General features: G+C 29.9%; 1 protein-coding gene and 1 long non-coding RNA gene across 2 annotated transcripts in view; both read left to right on the forward strand.

Annotated features, from left to right (window-relative positions):
• Window positions 1-22,109, forward strand: part of LOC135962345 (uncharacterized) — a 120,018-nt gene extending 97,909 nt beyond the window's left edge. Inside the window, exon 3 of the long non-coding RNA XR_010576646.1 lies at window positions 21,143-22,109. This is a non-coding gene — a long non-coding RNA (uncharacterized LOC135962345). The remainder of the gene's footprint in view (window positions 1-21,142) is intronic.
• Window positions 22,110-22,649: 540 nt separating this feature from the next.
• Hs3st-A (Heparan sulfate 3-O sulfotransferase-A) overlaps window positions 22,650-26,329 on the forward strand; it is a 69,090-nt gene continuing 65,410 nt past the window's right edge. Inside the window, exon 1 of the mRNA XM_065512194.1 lies at window positions 22,650-23,075. Coding sequence (XP_065368266.1) covers window positions 22,663-23,075 — 413 coding nt within the window. The 5' untranslated portion in view covers window positions 22,650-22,662. The remainder of the gene's footprint in view (window positions 23,076-26,329) is intronic.

A 26,329-nucleotide genomic window follows, 5' to 3' on the forward strand; every position in this document is an offset into this window, starting at 1 on the left:
GAACAAATTTTAACATTTTACAAAACTAAATAATTTGAAAAAGAGATATATACATACTGATACTTCTAACAACTAAATAGACTCAGTAGTGCGTGGAAATGGTTGAAGTCTTGGTCTTTAAAAAGTAATACTAGTTACACTTTGATCTACTTTCGACTAACATTAGCTAGTGAAGTAAATATTTAATGATGATCGCTTTAGAAAATAAATGTACGAATGATGTATAATTTCTTAGTTAGCATTTAAGCCATGCATTGGTTCTTGGTACAATATTCTAGTTCCGGTTTTATTTTTTGTTATTTCTAAAGATCTGTATAAAAAGCAACATAAATAGATTTTGAAACACTGCAAATTATTATATATAAAACTGCAGGATGTTCGTCTCACGAGGCCCAAAACAGTTCTCTGTCATCTAAATACCAACTACTGAAGATTTTAGCAAAGTCGAATAGGGTTTAGATGTTCTAGGTCCAAAGCAGTTCTATGATCTAAATACCAACTACCGAAAATTTTAGCAAAGTCGGATAAGACTAAGATTTCAAAATCAGTATTCCACAGTGTCTCAATTTATATTTTATTTGTTTTAAATTATAATCTAATTAATTTAAAATACAAAGTTTTAAATTCTTTAAAAAATAAATGCTAGAAAAATCCAATTAAAATTAGTTTTTGTATTTCATTTACCAATAGCTGATTAAATAAAGGAACTTCAAATAAGGACTTCCATCCGAACTTTGACAGCTCATACCGGCCATATTATTGAAGCTTTGGTGTCAAAAAGTTCGTGCCTTTTTGAATGAAACACAAGTTTTTGATAAAACAAATATTTTATTTTTCAACACAGTCACCTCTGAGTTCTATGTACTTTGTCCAATGTTTCTCAAATTTTTTTTATCCCATCCAAAAAATAAAATTTGTCGAGGTCATCAAAATAGATACTTTTTTGAGAGATGAAATCTCTTTCCACTGAGAAATTTATTCAAGTTTGGAACGATTCTCGCGGGGCTGAATCCGGAGAATAAGGCATTTCGTAGCCTAATTCATGGATTTTTGCTATGGAAACTGCACATGAAACAGCTTGCGGAAAGCTTTCTCATGCCCAAGTGATCATTCAAACTTGAAACCACTGACCCATGAGAGATGCCTATGGCTTCCACAATCTCTCGCACTTTCAATCTCCAATCGACCAACCATATCGTGATTTTTATAACCTACACCACCATAGTGGGAAGGGTATAATGCGTTTGTGCAGATGTTTGTAACGCCCAAAAATATTGGTTTAACACCCACCTTAAAGTGTACCGATCGACTTAGAATCACTTTCTGAGTCTATTATTTTTGTTGATGTCCGTCCGTCCGTCTGACGGGCTGGTTGGCTGTCCATGTAAAACTTGTGCGCAAAGTACAGGTCGCAATTTTGAAGATATTTCAATCAAATTTGGTACGTATAACCTTTTCGGCCCAAGGACCAAGCCTATTGAAACTGACTGAAATCGATCCATTATTTCACCTAACTCCCATACAAATGTCCTCGCGAAATTGTTTTGTATATACGCAAATAAGTTTTGTATATACAAAATTCATGTCACCAAATTTTGTAACGATCGGTCCATAATTAGTCGTAGCTCCCATATAGACCTGTTTCCAAAAATCACTTTAACGTGCATAGATCTCTTAAAAATATTGGTATAAACACAAAATTCACCATAAATAACTTTCACATAGACATAAATCACACGACCTAATTTCATGGTGATCGGTCCATATAAGGCTCACTTCCGAAAATCACTCACAAATATAAATTATTGACATTTTAAAAGAAAAATGTCATAGAGAAAATATACATAGAGCGGAAACTCTGCTGTCAAAGACCTAACTCAGCAGTTAAAAACCTATGTGGTGAGAATGTATTACTAAAACAAAACTCGTATGTGTGTTTATTTTGAGTAATTTTTATGTTTGAGTTTTTTCTAGTTTCCGCTCTATGTATATTTTCACCATGGCCGGGCTTGACAACGAAATTCTGTAAACCACTTTTTCGCCATTGAAATTGATGGTTCACAATTCCCATAATATTTATCAAGCATAGCTTTTATTTGAGTGAAAAATTAGTGCTTAATGAGCAGAATTCACTTATTCCAATTTCTCCTCAAGTCACGAATTAGTCTGCTATCAATGGCTAGCAAATACAAACTAAATGATGCAGCTTGTTAAAATTTTGAAAGGAGTCAACTGACAGAGGCAGTGTTGTCCTTTCAGTTAAGAGCCGGGAAATACAAAAAGTCGCGGACTTATTGACCTACACTCGTACATCTGTCGAATTGGCTGGCATTTATTAATTTATTCAGGAGCGTCCAACAACACGTCCAAATGATAAAATTTGTTTATCTATTCCGCGAGCTTCACCCATAAAGTCAATTTCTGGATGAATGGGTACGTCACAAATAAAATGATCGAATTTTGTACGGTAACAATCCACATGAACCCCAAGAGCGTCCAATGTGTCCCAAAAAGTGATACATTGGTCCATATTTCTTTGAGATCGTCGTCCGCCAGGCCATCACCGTCAACGACGAGCGCAATAGGTCGATGATTACCAACTTATTTTTACCTGACTTTGATGATATATTAGGGGATTTTAACCTCACGTGGAGGTGAAGTAAATTGACCAGCAAGATAGTGCCATCTGACCCCATTAGACTTTTGCTTGTGGGGTTTTCTTAAGTAGCATGTCAATGCGAATAAGGCTCAAGAGAATAAGGTAGAGTAAGATAGTCGGGTGTGGTATGATGGACTAGTTTCGAAATTGTTCTCGTACAGGGTTGAATTTTCTCGTTTTATATCTGGTTTCCTTGTTGGACGTACTATAAGGGTAGTAATAGATGGGATTTGCACCGAGAACTTGATATTGAGCTCTGGAGTCCCCCAAGGCTTTGTTCTTTCTCCTTCCCTTTTTCTAATTTTCATGATAGATTTACTAACAATAACATCAAATTCAATTTATTCTTTCGCTGATGACAGTAGTATCTCTGCCTCATATTCATTTGAACATAGATTAACTCTTTCTAAGATTAAACTCCCAAGAATGAATATGAATGACTCGATAAATCGTGACTTTATAACAATCTCCAGATGGGATGAATTGAACCGAGTCAATTTTAACGAACTCAAAACTCAGATCTGCCTATTGATATTTAACCACAATCAATTCTTCGTATGGGTAACGCAACTATTGGAGTTTCAGATAACCTTTTGATTCTAGGTACGAAAATAACGTCCGTTGGAATCGTCGTAATATTTATCAATTCAAGTCAAACATCAACAAACACTACTCCCTCTTTCCTCCTTCCCATAACTTTATTTCCTAACATCAACACAATGCACTTCATATAACTTTTTTGGAACATATGGATTCCTAACCAAAATAACTACTCATCTTTTGAGGCCAAGAATGAATCAAGCCAATTTCGGATACTCTATTCTGAAGTGAAGCGTATCCCAGAGAGAGTGTTCTGCATCGATCGAAACAAATAGTAGTCGGACACTGCAAGTTCTATAAGGCGGATGAGGCAAAATTTTCCAACCACTTTTTTCTAAATAGTTTTTGAAAGGTATAGCAGCCTGACGGAATATTACAGTTTCATGTCTGGCCGCATATTCTAGACCTTGTTCGGCAAATTGTCACTTCAAACGAATCAGTTACTTTCGATACAGGTTTCCTGTGATTGTCTGACCAGATCACCCCAGCTCATAACAGATAGGAAACTGTTGTTACCATCAAATACAAAGCATTAACTTAGAGGCATGGATGTAGGACTTTAGTGTCGATTCGGCTGATTTGCCGGTCTTTACATACGATATTTTACACTTCAGGTTATCGTAATGAACCCATTTTTCATTGCAAGTAATGATTCGATGCAAAAATTATTTTCTTTTGTAACGTTCAAGCAGCATTTCACACATACAAAATCGTCTTTCAAGATCTCTCAGCTTCATTTCGTATGATACCGAATTTCCCTGCTTTTGGATGAATCCAGCTGCTTGCAAATATTTTGAAATGTCCGATTCAGTAGCTCTCAATGATTTTGCAAGCTCTTGCTGAGTTTTACAACAATCTTCATGGAGTAATGCCTGCTATTCTTGGCCTTCAAACTTTGGTGTGCAATCGATATGCTTCAGCGGTACATTTTTCCAAATTATAGAAATAAAGCAAAATTTTACACATATGACGATTTGTTGGTACAAAAGTCGACATTTTCTTTGCTTTCTACACCATAATGTTCAATAACTAAGTGAGAATCAATGACGTTCTTCAAACATTTTCCATTTTGTTTTATAAAATGAGGTCCTCTGTTTTCAGCTCTTTACAAACAGGGCCACCCTAATGCATACGTACAAATGAATGAGTGTGAACTGTTAATGGTTAAGAAAAATACAATCGTCCTGAGTTGTAGTTGTTTATTTTTTTGCAGTTTTTTCTTTTTTTTTTCTTTTTTTTTGGGAAAAATACAAACCTGTATAAGATTTGAGGCAAAAAAACAAAAGTTCATTCACTTGTCTTGTGCATTAACACACATACTACAGCAATCTCCTAAAAAAAAGCACCACAGTACCATGTTGTTACTAATTTGTTGGATATTGTGTTGTTATTTTTGCTACAACTACCAATTTCAGTGCTTAAAACAGAAACTAACTAATTCATCCATACAAATCTAGCCACATACACTGCTGACCAACCTCAATAGTTTTTTTTGTTTTAAAACCAACATTTCGTTAAATTTAAAGAATACAAAAATATTTATATTTGCTTCTGTGATGGTTTGTTGAATTAACATGGTTTTATTTATAAGTACGGTTTTGTTGATAGAGAGCAGCTAGTTTCATTTATTTATATTTTTAGCATTCTGCTTTTGTGGTGTAAGAGATTTTAGTGACAGATTTTAGTTTTAGCAGGAAATAAGCACAAAATCCATGGATTAGTTCTTCTATCCTTTAACTGGTTTCCGAAATAAACCAGTGTTTAAATCCCTAAAGTTTATGGGTTGCAATGATTCATGGTATAGAACAAGAATGAACAGATATTTATAAACGTTTTTTTTGGAAATAATTCTGTATCTCGGGAACTATTGGAGATGTTGTTACGAAATTTCACATGGTCAGAGCTGAGGTGTTTTCGTGTTGATTTGCGTTTTTTTCAGCTGTCTAGTAATAACTAGATCTATAGCGTTGCCCCTCAAAGTTGATCACCTCGGGTCAGCTCGCCAAATATCTATTTATGAGCCAAATGAGCTAAATTTAAAATGTAAATAGACCTTAAGAAGATCCTATATTTCAAAAGTAAATTTAGACCCACCGTAGTCTCGCCATATCTAAAAAAACCATAAAAAAATCAAGCTAAATTAAAAATTAATCAATGAACCTAAATATCTCTTAAACTAATAGAGATTCCTACACATGGGAGCATATTTTTTGTGGATCTTCTCAAGGACTATTTATATTTTAAATTCCACATTCGGATCATAAATGGATTTTTGATGATTTTTATAAAAAAGAAATTGAGACTTGAGGTAAACAACTAGTTTGTGCAAAAGTCTCAAACATTTTTGCACAAACTAGTTTGGACATGACTGTTGCAGACAATGAATGGTGTGTAAAATTTAAGAAAACAATGGCTTTGATTTTGTAACATCAAAGACACTTTGTTAGTGCTGGTTTGATTGCGTCCTTTTTTTTATTTTTTTTTTTGTATTTCTTTCATTTTCTCATTTACTTTATTTATTTTTTAAATGTATTACTTTGTATAAAATTTTTTCTTTATTGTTGCTTTTCAGTTAAAGTTAATGTTTTATTTTTTCTTTTGTTCGCTTTTGTCACTATTTATTTTCTACTTGAATTAATTGCCAACAAAAGAATAATAAACGTAAAATTATCATTAAAACAAACAACAGCCAGCGTGTTGGTTGGCAAAAAATGAAAGCAAAAAAAATATGTATAATTAAAATTAAACGAAATTGCAATAAAATAAAGGAGACATGTACTTCAGGATTCAAAAGGATCTGCCATCGTTAGTACAAGTACATACATATATCGTCAGTGCTTTTTAATTAAAAGCAGTAAAAGAAAATATATTTTTTTTAAAGAGAAACATAACAAATTCGAAGAAACTCAATTATTTCATTATGTTATGAAAAAAGTAAGAAATATTTAAAATTCTTTTTTTTATAAATGTAGTCAAGTTAATAGTTATTTATAGGAACATCATTAAATGACAGCGCTTCTTGAAATGCACAAGCTTTAGGTATACTTGCAGTATGTATAATAGGGCAGACCATAATGTAATGAAACATATGGACAATTCCATGTCATAGTACGTGACATTTGTACGCATATAGAGTGGAATAGATTTTTTAAATATAAGAGTCTTTTTATGTTGCATTCAGAGGGTACTATATTTTAAAAAAACAAGTAAGAGAGCTATATTCGGTTGTGCCGAATCTAATATACCCTTCACCAGAGTATACTTAAAAATATATTTTTTTTTAAATATTTTTATTTAAACAAAATATTTTTTTTTTTTAATTCTTTTTAAAATTTTTTTTGTATTGGTTTTAAACATTTTTTTTCCAAATTGTTTTTTAATTTTTATTAAAAAGGTTTTTTCCAATTTTTTTTTAATATTTTTATTTAAAAAAAAATTATTTTTTTTTTATATTGGTTTTAAACATTTTTTTTCCAAATTGTGTTTCAATTTTTATTAAAAAAGTTTTTTCCAATTTTTTTTTTTTTTTGAAAAAGAATTTATGAAAAAAAAAATTTTTTTGGTAAAAAAATTCGGGTTAAAAAATAATTTTCCCGATTTTGACCCATTAAAGGTCCAAATTACTATAGTATTTTATAAATCGCAATGCAATTTAAAATATCTATCATTAGATATTCATATTGTATATTATTGACTTAGTAATCCAGATATAGATCAAAAATAGGGCAAAAATCGAGGTTTTCCCGGTTTTTTCCTTATATCTCAGCCATTTATGGGCCGATTTTGTAGATTTGATATTGATGTATGAATTATGTATGTATATTATGAAGGGGCTACGGAAAGTTGATTTCAACATACAGACGGACATAGCTAAAATGTAGAAATTACAAACGGAATGACAAACTTATATATACCCTTGCCACTCATGGCGAAGGGTATAATAATGAGTTCTTTCGAAACCTTGTTGTCTAAAATATAGAGCGAAATAAGGGTGTTTGGCATCAATCCATGTTTTCCAAAATTGTTATAAAAATAAAACAAACAAATTTCAAGTTTAAATTAGAGACGAAGGTCTCTTTTTATTGTTAATTAATTTTACCTCGTAGAAGGAATATATTGCGTTTTATTAGTAAAATGCACGTAGTGCTTATGTCGAAGACAATTTGACAAGTGTTTTTTAATGCTAAAATAACCAGCATAATTTGGTGGCAAACAATGTTTAAGGACCCGTTAACGGTTTACTCGCTAGAATCTAGTGAAATACTTCCAGCAAAGTTGCATAAAAAAGGAAGCAACAATAAATTCTAACGTTGTTAAAAATAGTATAATACGTTTAATGTAGTTATTACCAAAAGGATGCAACCTAAACAAAGGGTATATCGCAATTTTGAGGTACATTTAGAAATATTCGAAAATTTTTTTATATTACGTTTAGTGTAAGAAATTGAAAGAAAAAATAACGCCTCTAACAAGAGGCGTTATTTTTTCTTTCAATTTCTTACACTAAACGTAATATATTTCATTTACAATCCATCATATTTAAATAAAAACAAGTAAGGAAGTATGGTCGGTCAAGCCCGACCATATAATACCCTACACTAAGCAAAAGAGCAAAAACATTTTTCTTTAAAAATTTCAATAATTTATATTTTTGAGTGATTTTGAGTGGGCCTTATATGGGGGCTATGACCAATTATGGACCGATCACCATGAAATTAGGTCGTGTGATTTATGTCTATATTAAAGTTAACTATGTTGAATTTTGTGTGTATACCAACATTTTTAAGCGATTTATGCACGTTAAAGTGATTTTCGAAAGCGGGTCTATATGGGAGCTATGACTAATTATGGACCGATCGTGACATGAATTTTGTATATATAAAACTTATTTGGACCGAAATTTGTGTAGATACATAGATAAATTAAACATTTATGACCGATAAAGTTCAATTTCGGAAGGACATTTGTATGGGGGCTAGGTGAAATAATGGACCGATTTCAGCCACTTTCAATAGGCTTGGCCTTGTGCCGAAAAAATAATATGTACCAAATTTCATCGAAATATCTTAAAAATTGCGACATGTACTCTGCGCACAAGGTTTACATGGACAGCCAGCCAGCTGACCAGACGGACGGACGGACATCACTTAATCGACTCAGAAAGTGATTCTAAGTCGATCGGTATACTTTAAGGTGGGTGTTAGACTAATATTTTTGGGCGTTACACACATCTGCACAAACGCATAATACCCTCCCCACTATGGTGGTGTAGGGTATAACAATGTTTGGATGATTTTATACTATATAAAATTGAATATCGTACGTGACATACCGTACTTGACAGATTTTTCTCTTATAGTAAAACAATACATCTTCTGTAAATATATGTATACCAAAACTAAAAAAATTAAATAGAAAATATATAAAACAATCAGTGTTAAATTCATGCCATACTTAATGCTAATTGGGAGCTTAGATTTCGCCGCAATCTTAGCCTAAAACACACCAATTAAATCATGTTCGTGTAATTTCCCATATGTCAAAAACTTATTGGGTGCATGACTTCAAAATGCGTGATTTACAATAGATGGCGTATCTTTTGAACGCGGTTTTTGTTTTTAATAACTAATATGTAATTTTTAAGGGTACATATCTGTCATTTATTCTCACTTAGTTATTGAACATTATAATGCAAACAACAAACATTTTTTTATTTCGAAAATGTCGAATTTGGAAAAAAAAATTTCAAAAAAATAAATTTGCATGCAAATATCCTTCCGAATATGTATCTCCACAAATTTCGTTCCAAATATGTTTTATGTATTCGAAATTGATGTCACCAAATTTTGTGACGATCGGTCCATAATTAGTTATAGCTCCCATACAGACCAGATTCCAAAAACCACTTTAAAGTGCATAAATCTCCTAAATATATTGTTATACACACATAATTCACCATAAATAACTTTCATATAGACATAAATGACACGACCTAATTTCATAGTGATCGGTCCATAATTAAAATATTCATGGAATACTTTTTTGAAAAATATGACAAAAAATGCTTTTTATTGAATTTTGCATAGATACAAATTTTTCAAATTGAAATAAAATTTTTATTTATGAATATTTTTTAATAAAATTTCACAGTTATTTAGATTTTTCTATTCAAAATGGAAAAATTAAAACAAATTTTGAAATTTGTTATCAAGTATCCTGCAATTCCTAAAAAAATCTTAAAAAATCCCAAAAATAGGATTTTTCGTTTTTTGGCTATAATATCCATACCAGGGGCGGGGTTATCGGAACCCTTTACAAGATAATTAAAAACTTATTGGGCCATCTAAAATAGGTTACTATATTTTGATATCGAGTATGCGATTTGTGAATTTTTGCCCTAATATTGAATTTTACATAAAAAATAGGCATTTTTTGAATGGACCTGCTCCCGTCGCTATCAAAAATTATAAATCTTTTTTTCATTTAAAATATTTTCCGTAAAGTTAGCTTTTCAAAAAGTACAAATTCATTATACATCCTGTTAGAAATTTTTTAGATAACTTAAAAAGAATAAAAGTACTTTTTTCCCAAAAAAATTGCGAAAAATCGCCTTTTTTAATTTTTTTAAATTCAAATGAATATAACTTTGGACTCAGCCATGATTTTTAAACACTTCTTTCTTTATTTGATATATACATCTATTGTTAATCCTATAAAAGAAAAATGGATACAATCGGGGAATATTTGGAACCGCGGTCACCAAAAACTGGAGTAGGGTGGGTAAAAATGTTGAAAATTAAATATTCAAATGCGAATATCTCCTAAGCTATAAGAGATTGATAGCTACGAGGAGGTTTTATGTAGTGCTCGACGAGGAGATTCTAAATGTACAATTTTTTTTAAATCGTAACACAAACGAAGAAATATGATAATTTTAAAAATTGAACATACCCGAGGTGTCCTACTTTGGGAACCCCTGGTCCCGTTCCTGGTGGGGTCATGAGGTCCAAATTCAAAACTTAAACTCGACTACACTTCGTCTTTGCGCATGTGAAATTTCATTCAAATCGGCGTAAGGGTTTAGAAGTTACAGATTTATTTCCATCTTTTTTTATTCTCATACCACTGTGCGGCGTATATAAGGCTAAGCAATGGGTCAAAATCGGGAAAAAATATTTTTACCCCTAATTTTTTTTTACCACAAACAATTTTTTTATAATAATAAGCTTAAAAAAATTTTTTTATTTTAAAATTAAAAAAATTTTCCATTAAATTTTTTTTAAATTTTTTTAAATTTTTTTTTTTTCTAAATTTTATTTACTAAAAATATTTAAAATTTTTATTTTAAAGTATAATTTGGTGAAAGAATAAAGATTTCACAAATAATTTAAAAAAAAAAAATCAAAAAATAGAAAATTTTAAAAAAAAATTTTAATTTGGAACAGACTAATATAGCTATTACAAGGAATGAATATCATTTGGAAATCGAAGAAACGTTTTTTGAGATATCCTTTGTTAAAGGATAATAAGCTTTTTTGAGAGAAACTAATTTCTAGAAAAATTAGTTCAAAAATTATTTTATTATTACTAGTTTTATTAGTCATTTTGCACGAATTTATTAAAAATATGAACTTTGATCCTCTATAAAAAAGTAAAGCGGATTTCGAAATTCTTGAGAACTTTCAAGATTTGTATGGCCATAGAAAACTTGTGCAAATATTATCAAATTCAGAACAGTAAAAGTTCGAAAACTAATTTTTTAACAAAATGTTTCGTTTTGTTACATTTTTAATAATTTTTAGTAAGGAGGACTTTCCTTTGTTGGACATTTGGTACCCCAGATGTAAAAGGGTTAACAATGTCCTAAAAATTATAAATTACTGACAGTTATTTAGCTGCCCAAAGAAACATTTTGAAATTTAATATTAAGGGTCCTCATGTAAACGCTTAAAAGCCTCGCAAACTGTGCAATCTGTGCATTTTTACACTCTCGCAAATGAAATGTCAAAAAATGTATGGAAATTCGTTTGCACAACTCCGATAAGTTTGCGCGACAATTTAGACTCGCAAACTTGAATTTATTGTGCATTTGATGAATCAGCTGCTTTTGTTTACTTTTATTTATTTTAGAAATAAAAATCAAATAAAATATAAAAATGTTGTGCATGTTAAAATTGTGTAACTTTGGAACAGAATGATTGTATTAAATGACATTGTGTATGAAAACATTAACCAACAGCTAGAACATAAACAAAGTCCTCCAAACTATGTATACCACCGTTTGTTCCAAAGATTTAACTTTCATTCAACATTGTAAAATTAAAATTTATACAATTTGAAAAAAAATTATTAAAGCTTTTGTTGAATTTATGTATTTTTATTTGACAAATATAAATTTTCTGTATAAACTTGCACAAAATTGAAAAGGTGGGTTCATGAAACATGTCGCGCAAATTTGCCCATTTGCACAAATGGGAAATTTAAGCGTTTAAATGAGTACCCTTATTAATAAATACGCTTCGAAATGTATTTTTCAAAGGGTAAAACTATTAAAATTTTATATGTATAATTGTTAATCGACCTTTTCTTTAATTTTCATAGATAGTTATATAGTTTCCTATATACAGGCTTTCAAGGTCAGTGATTTGATGTAAATAAAAAATTATTTATATCATTTTCAATATAATCCGACGTTTCGTTGGTATTATTTCCAACTTCTTCAGGGATTGAATTTTATTTTAATATATAATCTTTTTTGTCAAGTTTACATCATTTATAAAATATATCACAGTTTTTTGTATAAGTGGACAACACAACACAAAACTTAAAAATATTAAAATAAATGTATGCAAAAATAAATAAAATATCACAGTAAATTTGTCTTATTCGATCACAGTTGTTGTTATTACTTTAATTCCTCGTTTAGTCGAACTGAAAACACTTTCTTTAATTTATTTAAAAAAAAATTTTGAGATTGAAAAATTTGCGATCTGAGATAAGAATGAAATTTTATGTTATAAAATTCTAATAAAAATTTTATATTTAATCAGCTATACAATAAAATATTTGTAATTTAAATTTTGATCCAAAATTTTAAACTTCATCTAAAATGTGCAACCTCTAAACTTTATCCGATTTTACTTAAAATTTCAGCATTTGGTTTTTAGATGACTGAGAACAAGACCTTGCGAGCATAAAAAATCTAAAGTGTACAAATATTGAAACATTTCCATTATTTTCTTTTCACATTAATACAATTTTTGGTATTTATCTATACCATATTCAATCATAATTTCTTTCCTTCGAAATCCCATTTGCAATATCAATATTACTATATAATTAAATTTGCAAAAATTGTATTTCAATAAAAAAAAAAACAAATTTATTGAAATTATTTATGAATTTTTATTTAAATTTAGTTTGATTGTTGATTTATTTGCAAACATTTCTTATTCTGTACATTAATTTTGCCACCTCTAAGTGTTTATTATTATATTCATTTTACTCGCAATATTATTTCATTAATTTTGTTCCTTTCCCTTTCAGCGTCTTCGTGTAAAATTAAATTGTGTGCGAAGAAAAAATAAAATATTTTTGCTGGCATTTTGCCATTTGGCATATAAAACATTTTACATACCATTTACTACATATTACAATGTATGTAATGTCTATGCTGTACATACCCAACAGTTTTACAAATGGTCAATGCAACCCTTTTAAACAGTAATTTTCTATAATGTTTGATTTCTAATCTGACCGAAATTTCTAAACTAAACATATGCTCTTTGTAATACAAAAAGAAATCCATTACTTACTTTTTACATCCCAGGTAATCTAACGTGTAGTCAATTGTCACTTTAGTGTATCTAAGTAATCTAGCATGTAGTTCTGTAAAATTGTCCAAATGGTTTGCATACTCTTATACACCTCCCTGCTTCGAATGTGTAACTGATTTAGATTTATCGTATTCTCAGTTACTACAGCAATTCATATTCAAAGCGCATCAATTATTCCACATCATCCTTTAAAAGATCTCATCTGTCTTTTACACGTTCTGATTCACTCAGTCAGCATCTGCTGTTAAAGATTGACATTTTTGTTTATTTTTTATTTTTTTTTTTTTGCAAAACTTAGAGAAACGTCTACAAATGTGTACACATATTTCAGTGTAAGCAAAAACTGATACTATTTTCAAAGCGAAAAATGAAATGATGCCAAAAAGAAATTGTTGAGACCAACAAAAAAAATTGTCATACCAGACAGTTTGACGCTGGTGTTTACAAAAATAAATGCATTGAGAGAAAGAAAAAAATTGTGGATACTTAAAAATAATATTTATTTTTAATTAAAATAAAAATTCTCGTATATATTTAAGTAAACTATGTCTAAGTACCATTAAATATTTTACTCAAGTATTTACCACAAATTTGCAATTTTTGCTTAAATAAAATTGTGTGCCAAATGAAATAGGAAATAGTTTTGCAATGGAATTTTGCAAAATTTACTGCAATAAATAAAATAAATAATAGGCAATTTTATAAATTAAAAAACATTTTAATGATCAGGATTGTGTAGAAACTGTTTTCGAATATACAAATGTGCCATCAATAAATTTTAAATATTACTGTGCAAAAATATTTACTGAGCAAAGCCGAAAAATTTTATTGAGCGAAGGATAATGGAACATTATGTAGGGGCTATTTAAATTTATTCTGGGGAGTTATTTCATTTATGAGGTATTTCACAGCGCCAAAAATTTAGGGATACTCTCAAATATTAACATATCTGTGGGTATTATTAACATTGAACAAAAGCTTTGAATTGATCGTAGGTATGTTAACGCTGAATGTTTGCTGCGATGTTTGCTGCGAAAGCTTTCGACTCCGAATATATAGCTTTGACAGTTAAAGAACATTGTAGAAAGTTCACCAGAGATGGCGTGAGAATTCGAAAGCTCTAGACTTTGAATATACGAGTTTTGACAGTTAAAGAACATTGTACAAAGTTCACCAGAGATGCCTTAAAGTGTGCTGTATTTTCCAGTGAATTCTTGTACATTATAAAGTGTATCTGTATTTCTGCGAATTTATAAACGTGTATAAAAAACACTGAGCGACTATTTAATTTCGTTGTTGTACATTTTAAATAAATAAAGAGTTGTTACAGTTTTTAAACTACTAAACTGCTTTTTATTTGCAATCAAAAGTATCCGGTTTATTTAAAGGTGCACAGTGGCGCCTTTTGAGTTTTTTCGTTGCAAAAAACATAACTTTTGAACCAAATGAGATAATCAACAAATTTCAAAGGCATATGATAGATAATTGATCAGCCTATGAAATGAGTGTTTGAAAATGATTTTACGCCTTTAATGTGACTAATTATGGGTAGCAAAGTTGAAATTTGTGGAAATATCAATTTAGTAGGAAGTAAAATAAAATATGTTTTTAAAATTTTTTAATTTTTTATGTTTCTTTGATTTAATAATTTTATGATTTAAAATTATTCCAGAAAAGATAAAAAAAAAAAAATTTTGAAAAAAAAATTTTTGGTTGGTTTTTCACGGTCATATGTCATTTTTGAAACCATTTCTTTTTCAAAATTTTACCTCTAGCAAACAATGGGGCATTAGAAATAATCAAAGAACATATTTTGAAAATATGGCAAATATAGAAATTGATAATTTTTTTTTATTTTCCATCAAAGTTGAGAAATATTGAAAAAATGGTTAGTTGGTAAATATCGTTTGAAACCATGTATTTTTTCAAAATTTTACTTCTAGCAAAAAATAGGTCAAGGACATTGGGAATTCTTGCATTAGGTAAAGGAGTAATCAAAGAACTTATTTTGAAAATATGGCAAATATAGATATTGATAGTTTTTTTTTATTTTAATTCAGATTTGAGAAATATTAAAAAATGGATAGTTGGTAAATATCGATTTAGCTGGACAAATATAAAGCAACCAGTACAATTTTTTTTTATTCTTTTCTTAATAAATATATCTATCAAAAGAAGCAAAAATTATGACGATCAGTTACATAGTTTTCGATATATTGTATCTGTAAGTGGACCAAACTACCTAAAAATTTTCTGTTTTTTTGAAAACTGAAAATCAGTCAACTATGAAGGGCTATATCTTCTGAACCAAAAATCTGATTGTAATGAGAGTAGCATTTTTGAAATCATTGGACAATTTACTGTAAAATAGGTTTATTCAATATTTTTTAGGGACACATGAAATTTTGATTTTTACAACATCACTTGTTCTACGGGCGCCACTGTGAAACGTTTTGAAAAGGTTAAAACGTAACAATATCATCTTCGGAAAATATATACTCAGAGAATTCCCAACGATTTCTATAATACTAAGTTATAAAAATTGGGCAACTAATTACAAAGATAAATCTAAAAAAATTGATGAAATTTTTTGGTCATTGTGAGCTGTGATCTTTCTGGCTGTATATGAATTCCGCGCCAAAAGAATTGCTCATCTCCAAGAATGAATCAAGCCCATTTCGGATACTATTTTCCAAAGTGAAGCGTATCCCAGAAACAGAGTTCTCCATCGATCGAAACAAATAGTAGTTGGATGGGGCAAAGTCTGGACTATAAGGTAGATGAGGCAAAACTTCCCAACCACTTCATTCTAAATAGTTTTTAACAAGAATTGTAACATGTGGCCTAGCGTTGTCATGATGAAGTATTACGGTTTAATATCTGGCCGTTTTTCGGCCAGTACTCACTTCAAACGAATCATTTGCGTTCGGTATAGATTCCCTGTGATGGTCTGGCCAGATTGTATAATAGATAGGACTCGTTGGTCCCACCAAATACTGAAAATTACCTTAGCGCCATGGATATTTGGCTTTGGTGTCGAAGCGGCTGGGTTGAACAGACGATCACTTACGCTTACACAGAGAAAACAGATTCATAGTGGCAACCGAATTTGTAGCTAATCGAATGATTCGGTTGCACGCATAGAATTTTTCGGTTCTATTAACAGAAAGTCAGTTGACAAAGAAGAATTTCGGTTAAAGCAATCAGACTTTTGTTACCCCTTTTAAAATTTTGTAGCCACAACTGTAAAATTCGGTCACTAAGGTAGAATCATTCGATTGGCTACAAATTCGGTTGCTATCACGAATCGGTTTTCTCTGTGTACAAAAGCGTGTTTCAATGTATATGGCTTCAATTCGTATGGTACCCAATTTCCCTGCCTTTGGATGAATCCTGCTGCTTGCAATACTGATTGAGTAGCTCCCAATGATTTGGAAAGCTCATGTGGAGTTTGAACAATCTTCATGGAGCAATGCTTCCAATTCTTGGCCTACAAACTTTTTTAGCTGGGCGATATTTTTCTTGTGTGTCAATATCATCACTTTTGACAGCACAGACCATCTCTTGCACGTTGAAACCGATGAAACAAATTCATTATAAGTAGGGGGCGGATTTATATGCAAATGCATGTTTTTTCTCGAACGTCCAAATACAATGAAGACTAATTATCTATCCGAATCGCACATTTTGCTGCAAAATGGCTTCAATTTGTTAGTGCATATTTTTGCATATTTTATTGATAATGCATATTTTGTTATATTTTACTTCAAAATGCATATTTATATGCATATTATGCCAATTTTTAATAAAAATATAATTTTTTGTCGTTAATGGGCAATACATTGTTTCGGCAAAAATTTGTTTGTCGAATTTGTTATAGAAATAGCAGTAAATTTTATCAACTAACTTCTTTCGACATCGAGAAACTGGCATTAAGTTCTTCACTTCTCTATCAGTAATTGAAAATTATCATTTCAAAACATTTTTCTTCAAAAAAGTTTAGTTTTTTTAAGTATCAACAATTCATTAAATGTGTCGAAAACATTCATATTTGTTTTCATTGCACATTCGATTTATAAGAGATTTCGTTATCGAAAGATTTAGTAACTTCACCTACACAGTAACCGCTCCTGACAGTCATTTCCAAGCAGTTCTACGAGACTGTCGTAAACTAGTGTTTTGGATAACTTAGAGACAAATACACTACACAATTAACATTTAAAGTCCCTACACTATAGATTACATAGAGAGACTTAAGTGACAATTGTCTTTATGCTAGATTACATGGGATGTTTTAATTAAACAATTGACGAGATAAATATTAAGGTTGGATGCTACTTTACAGCACGATCAAAATATTGATGATTTTAAAGGGAAAGTCACAATATAGAAGCTCTTGGCTTTAAACATGTATTTATACCATGATATTACAATTAATATAAATATCCATCGTTTTTTAGAAGAAAAGTTATGTTAAAAATAGTTTTAGAACTTTAATTGTTTAATTCCTAGTATAATTTAAATTCTAGTATAATTTAAAGAGTTCTGACATTTCGAAATACATACTTAATTATTTTATGTTTCTGCACAAAAATATAAGTGCATATTTTTTAAATTTTTAGGTCATATTTTGATTTTTTTGAAGCATTTTTTAGGCGCATATTTTCCAATAATAAATGCATGAAAATCCGCCCCCTAATTATAAGCTTTGGTGAGCAATCGGTGTGCTTTTTCAAATTAAAGAAGTAAAGCAAAACTTCCCGCATATGACGCTTTGTTGGTACAAAATTCGACATTTTCGAAGCAAATAAAAACTGGCATATCAGTTATTAAAGATACTGTCCAACCAATTGAGACTTTTTGAATGGAACAGAATATCGACGCCATAATTCTGAAAGGACATGTGGTGTAGATAATTTTTGTAGAATAAACTTTGTCAAAGTTTATGAAAAAAATCTTGTAAGTTAATGTCTGAGAGCATTCTTATTGTCAGAGTTATATTGTGGAATTTTATGGGGATAATTTTTGTGGAAGATCTTTACTCTCTAGCTCCTGTTTTTAGGAGTCAATTAGAGCATTTTTTCGAGAACATTGAAAAAAGTCCTTTCAAAAAGGACATTTAAGGATTAAAATATTTTAGAACATTTTTGCCGGAAAATTTTAGTGGGGTTCTCCAAAAATATATATAAATAGTTCTTGAAAACATCTACAAAAAACATGCATATATATGCAATGAATCATTAATTTTTTAATTAATTCGCGAATCATTCATGCACTAAATTTGATTTATTTATTTGTAATACAAAAAAAAGCCTTCAAGGCCAAAAACGTATTACATCTATTTCCTTAATATTATTTTAACATTATATTACATGAATATTATTTTAACAATATATTTTTTAATAAACAATTTAAATAAGCCAAAAGTATTTATTAAACAAAACGTAAATAAAAATTAATAAGTTAGATTAAATTCATTCGAATTGAAATTGAAATATACACCTTTGATTCTTGGATATGACGTATTAAATTTGTTTCAAGGCTCCATATCAGTGGAGTCACACCAATAGCGTAACTAACAGCATTTAAGTGAGCTAAAAATTATACATTTATTAATTGGCCATATTGATTTAATTTTTTTTTTTAATTAATTCTTTTCTCACATAAAAATTAACTGAATGCAATTTGAGTCAATTCAATTCAAACGAATTGGAAATTAATTGCAATTCACTTTAACGAATTCATTTGAATTGAAAACGAATTACAACTCATTTTTACAAATTCATTTGAATTGAAATTCCTTTCCACCTAATTCGTTTTAATTGATTCAAATTGCATTCAATTCTTTTTTATTGTCCATAAAAACCTTGTGCACAGAGTACAGGTCGCAATTTTAAAGCTATTTCGATCAAATTTGGTACAAGGACCAAGCCTATTGAAACTGGCTCAAATCGGTCCATTATTTCACCTAGCCCCCATACAAATGTCCTTCCGAAATTGGACTTTATCGGTCATAAATGTTTAATTTATAAATGTATCTCCACAAATTGCGCTCCAAATAAGTTTTATATATACAAAATTCATGTTACCAAATTTTGTAACGATCTGTCCATAATTAGTCATAGCTCCCATATAGACCCGCTACCGAAAATCACTTTAACTTGCATAAATCACTTAAAAATTTTGGTATATTTACAAAATTCAACATAGTAAACTTGCATATAGACACAAATAACACGACCTAATTTCATGGTGATCGGTCCATAATTGGTCATCGCCCCCATATATGGTCCATTTCCGAAAATCATTCAAAAATATAATTTATTGAAATTTTAAAGAAAAATGTTTTTGCTCTTTTACTTAGTGTAGGGTATTATATGGTCGGGCTTGACCGACCATACTTTCTTACTTGTTTTTTTTTTAATACTAACAGATATGCAATGCAATTTATTAAGTCTACAGATCAAGAAATATTCAAATACTTTGAAAACACTGGTACAGTTAAAAACAAGCCGCAAAGTTGTCACCCAAAAAAACTACATCGTAGATATGTAATCTTCATTTTAAAAGAAGTCAGCAAAAACCCAAAAGTAAATACCACAAAATTGGCCGAAGATCTCGCAACAAGATCAGAAGATATTGTTTATTCGCGAACAATTCAAAGAACCTTAAATAATAATGGTAATTAAAGCAGAAATCCTCGTAAATTAGCGAACGGATCGCAAACTTCGTTTGTAATTCGCCCAAAAGCACTTTGAAAAGGACATGGAATTCTGGAAGCGAGTTTTTTTCACTGATGAGTTGAAGTATAACATATTTGGAGGTGTTGGAGAGAGATAAAGTATGGCGCCAAACAAATACAGCAATGGATCCGAAAAACTTACTCGCTACAGTTAAGCATGTTGGTTGCAGTGTGATGGTTTGGGGTACTGTCGCTGCTTCTTGAGTGGAAAAGTTAGTGATTATTGATGGTAATATGAATCGTTATCAGAACAAATCTATTTTGGAACAAAATTTGAGAGCACCGGTTGATATTTTAACTCTTGGTTAAAGTTGGATTTTTAAGCAAGATAACGATTCCAAACATACGTCTCAAATTGTCAAAGATTGGCTACTCTACGATGCCCCACGACAATTGTACACGCCGCCTCAAAGCCCGGACTTAAATGTTATTGAGTACGTGCGGGAAATTCTACAACGGAAGATCCGAAAACATCCTATTACTTGTGAACCAATGTTAAAGGAGAAGATTCCAGAAGAATGGCAAAATCTAACCTCCGTAGAACTGGAAAATTTAGTTACTTCGATGCCCAGACGGTTATAGATGCCCGTGGTGGCCCAACGAAATATTGAATTTAATGACAATTTGAATTCGCTGAAAAATATTTATTTAGTGTACAGATCGTATGTAGACTTTTGTCAACATATTTTTTTAATTTTTTGTGAATAACAGTTTAAATTAATTATAAATTTAGCGATATTTTTTTGTTATATTAATAAAAAATGCATTTGAAATAAAACTGCATTATTACTTTTACTTATTATGGTTTAGAAGTCCGCGAGTTACGAAAATAATGGTCGTACGTAGACTTTTGTCGGTGAATGGGTAAAAATCAGACAAAATATTTTTTAACCCGAATTTTTTTTCCCACCAACAAAATCTTTTTTTCTATAAAATTTTTATAATATTTTTTATATTTAAAAAAAAAAACTTTTCTTTTAATAAAATTTTTAAATGAAAATAAAATTTGGAAACATTTTTTTTTAAATATTGTTTACTTAAAAATACAATTTTTAAAAATTTCTTTCACTAATAAATTAAATTTTTTTTAAAAAATGTTAATTTTTTTTAATAAAATTTTGAAATGAAATTTTTTTTTTTAAAGTACAACTTGGTATAGCTCATATAAGATTCTGCACAGCCGAATATATGAAGCTCTTTTACTTGTTTTATTTTATCCGGATTATATCCGGACATTTTTAATTTCTCCAGTTTAATTTCCTATAATATTAATAATAGTTAATTTTTTTTATCTATTTCTTTTAGACTTTAACTACAAGCCAAAGCTTAAGAAAATCTAACCCACAACAAAAAAGGAATTACCAAAGGAAATGAGGAACATTTTATAAAATAGACTGTTCACAACAGAAAAAATCTTATTATAATAAATAGTTTTAACTTAAACAAAACTGAATAATGTAAAACAACTTAACTAAAGCAACTTTAAACATATCAAAACAATGTGCCATATATATAGCTAATTAAGTATCGAACTATAGAGGAAAACTTAAAAAAAAATATAAAATAACAACAATTTAATGTGGAGAAAAATTATATTAACATTAATGCAACTACTATTAAAGCAAATTATACACATATACAGCTTTTAAATGTTCCGAGAAAGGGAAATAATTGGAAAAATATCAAGAACAGCAATAGCACAAAAGCAGGAGCAGGATAAAAACAACAACAAATTAGCAACTACATGAAATTAGCAGCAAAGAAACAGGAAATTGTAATTAGAGTTTGAAAAAATAAAAATAAAGTTAACAACATACAAATACAGCAGTTAAAGTAGAAAACGAGAAAGTTACAGCTGCAGTTAGAAAAAAGCCATAATATATTTGCCCTGCAGCGATGATGATGTTGATTTTAAAACAATTTAATATTTTAACAAAAGCAGCAGCGTGTTCAATAAATGCAAAGGCCACATTTTAGACGAGAATTTTGCAAAAATAATACAAAAGCGAAAAAAACGGTCTTTTAGCACTCTAAAACAATCAAAATTGTTCAATTTAGCTGTTGCCAATTTACTTTACCGTTTTTCCAGTTATTTTTTTTGTTTCGTTTATTTGTTTGTATTTGAACATGCCGGACATTCAATAATGCAATTTTCTTGCAACCGGAAATAGTTGACGGAAGTTTATAACGGCCATTGACAAGCCATAACAATATTGTGGCTCCTGCATTTCGTTTTAGCTGCACTAACAAGCATCGACTCAACTACCACCACCATCACAACTACCACCACCACTACTACATCGTTTCAGGTTGGCTCTAATACATATTCACATACAATTGGGCCAGACTGCTGGTTAAAACTCACAGGAGTATGTGAGAGTGTGTGTCCTTGCAAAGCATAGTGTTTAAAGCAAAACAATTTAATCCTTTCAAGGTTATTTCCTAAAAACACAATTTGTTTGGCATATAACATGTCAACGACTATGATCCTGATGATGACAATTTGTAACGGAAATGCTAGTTTTGAAGATCAAGTTACAAATAGAATTTAGTTGATAAGCGGATATGAAATTTAACAGACATACAAATGAGAAAATTACAAAATTAAATAAATAAATTTATAAAAAATAAACAATTTACAAGACAATATTTAGCTAAAAAATATAAAAACCTTTAGCAACGTTTTAAAAATAAAGTGAAAAAGAAGTTTTAGTACAGTTTCTTTTTATTTTGATAAATTTCATTTTCATTTCATTAAACCTTCAAAAGTTAAGCAAGAAAAACTTGTTCTTGCATTTTTCACATTTGTCCATCATTAAAACCTGATGACTACTGCCAAAAGACGTACTGGCAATAGTGCGACATTTGTTGCCGACAGCAATCATCATTATAGCTCATTGGATCAACAGCAACAGCTACAGCAACAACATCAGCAGCAGCAACACTTACAACAAACTCACCAGCAACAACAGCCACACCAACAATACTTTAATCAAACTCATTACAATCAACAACAAAATAATCATGAAAATCAACGTCTGCTGCAACAAGAGCCAACCTCATCTTCCAACACGAATACAACACAACGTCATCATCATCCACAACAACAACAACAGCATCCGAATTACAACGCCACAGCTTGCAGCACCTCCACATCGACGACATCGACGTCTTCAACAACAAGTTCAACCTCCTTTATGCGAGGTGAATGTTCGGTGAAATTACCCTTGGATATTTTGTAAGTGAAATAAAATTGAAATTATTTGTTTTTTTATTTATTAGTTAAAGTTTTAAGAAATTCATGAAAGCGATTTGGTTGTGTTTCTATAACCTTCAACATGAGTGGTAAGGGTATATATAAAATGGGCATACCTTTTGAAATTGCACTATCAATTTGAATTTTACAGTATGTAACAACTGCTTAAAACATTCATCAAGTTCATAAACATTCCCATTGCTAGAAACTACTACTTATCAACAATTCTGACAATACGCTGTTATTAACATTGTTTATAAGTATAACAACATTAACTGTTATAACTGCTAACATTAACATTAAAGCTGATAAAAGCTCTAGAGATAGAACATTCTAGTTTTGTCCCTTAGATAAATCATGAAACAACTAGAAAATGGCACTGTGTAATTAGTATTAACAGCAAGTTGCAGTTAGTGTATTGTAGACGCTGCACAGTGGTATGAGAAAAAAAAATTTGGATGAAATTTCACATGTACAAATAGGAAGTGTAATCGAGTTCAAATTTTGAATTGGGACCTCATGAGCCCACTAGGAGCGGGACCAGTGGTTCCCAAAGTAAAATGATCCTATTTCTTCGTTTGTGTTACGATTTAAAAAAATTACACATATATAATCTCCTCGTCGAGCACTACATAAAACCTCCTCGTAGCTATCAATTATATCTTATAGCTTAGGAGATATTCGCATTTGAAAATTTAATTTTCAACATTTTTACCCACCCTACTGCAGTTTTTTGGTGACCGCGGTTCCAAATATTGCCCGATTTTATCCATTTTTCTTTTATAGAATTAACTATAGATCTGTATATCAAATAAAGAAAGAAGTGTTTAAAAATCATGGCTGAGTCCAAAGTTATATTCATTTGAATTTAAAAAAATTAAAAAAGGCGATTTTTCGCAATTTTTTTGAGAAAAAAGTACTTTTATTCTTTTTAAGTTATCTAAAAATTTTCTAAGAGGATGTATAATGAATTTGTACTTTTTGAAAAGCTAACTTTACGCTAAATATTTTAAATGAAAAAAACATTTATAATTTTTGATACCGACGGGAGCAGGTCCATTCAAAAAATGCCTATTTTTTATGTAAAATTCAACTTTAGGGCAAAAATTCTCAAATCGCATACTCGATATCAAAATATAGTAACCTATTTTAGATGGCCCAATGAGATCTTAATTAGTTTGTAAAGGGTTCCGATAATGGTATGGATATTATAGCCAAAAAACGAAAAAATCCTATTTTTGGGATTTTTCAAGATTTTTTTGGAATTGCGGGATACTTGATAACAAATTTCAAAATTTGTTTTCATTTTTGCATTTTAAATAGAAGAATCTACATAACTGTGAAATTTCATTAAAAAATATTCATAAAAAAAAATTTTATTTCAATTTGAAAAATTTGTATCTATGCAAAATTCAATAAAAATCATTTTTTGTCATATTTTTCAAAAAAGTATTCCATGAATTTTTTAATTGTCAAATTCATGATTTTTAAACACTTCTTTCTTTATTTGATATATAGATCTATAGTTAATTCTATAAAAGAAAAATGGATAAAATCGGGGAATATTTGGAACCGCGGTCACCAAAAAACTGGAGTAGGGTGCGTAAAAATGTTGAAAATTAAATTTTCAAATGCGAATATCTCCTAAGCTATAAGAGATAATTGATAGCTAAATCATAACACAAACGAATAAATAGGATCATTTTAAAAATTGAACATACCCGAGGTGTCCTACTTTGGGAACCCCTGGTCCCGCTTCTGGTAGGCTCATGAGGTCCAAATTCAAAAATTAAATTCGACTATACTACCTCTTTGCGCATGTGAAATTTCATTCAAATCGGCGTAAGGGTTTAGAAGTTACAGATTTATTTCCATCTTTTTTTATTCTCATACCACTGTGCGCTGTTAGAGTTAACATCAACTATATTAAAAGAGAGTGACTAAATTTAAACAAAGAGTTTTTACAAATTTTAAACTGTTGTTTGCTTTTATTTGCAATTAAAAGAATACGAATTATTTAAAGCCAAACAACCACAGTTTTAAAAAGGTGAAAACGTAACAATATTTTGGATCAACTTTCTGAAGTCACCAATCAACTTACATGCATGACTACACAGATTTTCAATGATTTTGGTGCTGCCAAAACTAAAACAGATTTGAAGTATATTCGATACTCTAATAATAATCTGTCATCTCATGTTCATCCCAGCGATCTTGGTATTTATCCTTCATCACTTTTAAATCTTGATGAAAATGTTCTCCTTGTTCTTCTCTATACTATCCAGGATTTTCAAGGAACTTGTCTATAGTGTATTTTGCAGATTGTGTACTTTTATGCTCATATTACATACAAGATTTGTAAAGCTAATTAAAAGGTCCTTAACTAATTACTCGCCATGTTTTATCTCAGAGACTAGTCTTTCTCGATCTAATAGTCATGTTTTGTTGTCGCACAAAAAGTTGATATAACAAGAAATGTACCATTTTTATCGACGCATACAATTCATTGGTAATCCGAGTACTTAATACGTTAACAGTCAGTCCGCAGCCCATATATATTGCTATTTGTCCAAACAATTTTCAAGCCTTTGACTGTCAACATGATACGTTTTTTTTTAACCAAGATCTACGTTTTCATACTTCTCCTTTAATTTTGTAAAATAAGCAATAGACACAGCTGCTTCCTTATTACCAGGGAAACCGGAAATATGCTCTAAAAAAAGCGTTTTAAGCGCTTTAAATATGCAGTAAAAACTTTAAAATATGCCCTTAAAATTTAAAAAAAATATGCTCTTAAAAAACAAACTTTTACATAATTTTTAACCAAAACATATACTTTTATTTAAAAAAATCAATACAATTCATTTCTAAAAAGGTAAAGTAACATAAAATAAGCAAAAATAACATGAACTAAAACAAGTATAACAAAAAATAAATACAACATAAAAACAATAACAACTTAAGCTATGAAAAGGCCTCGAGAGGTATTTTTTGATGATATTTTATATAAATATAAAGTCACTTCTTCACTTAAGGTTATTATTGCAATAAATTACAAAATATTGACTTAAATTTTCAAATAAAAATCGTTGTCTATTGGATCTGTAAACATTTTTATTAATAGAAAATGTTCTTTCGACATCAACTGATGTTATAGGAGCAAATTTAAAAGATAATATTTTTTTAACACTTAGAACGGTTAAGTTTGAATTAGAACTAAAATTTTATATTTTATT

The sequence above is a fragment of the Calliphora vicina genome, chromosome 5, assembly GCF_958450345.1.
Source record: "Calliphora vicina chromosome 5, idCalVici1.1, whole genome shotgun sequence".
Taxonomy (NCBI): domain Eukaryota; kingdom Metazoa; phylum Arthropoda; class Insecta; order Diptera; family Calliphoridae; genus Calliphora; species Calliphora vicina.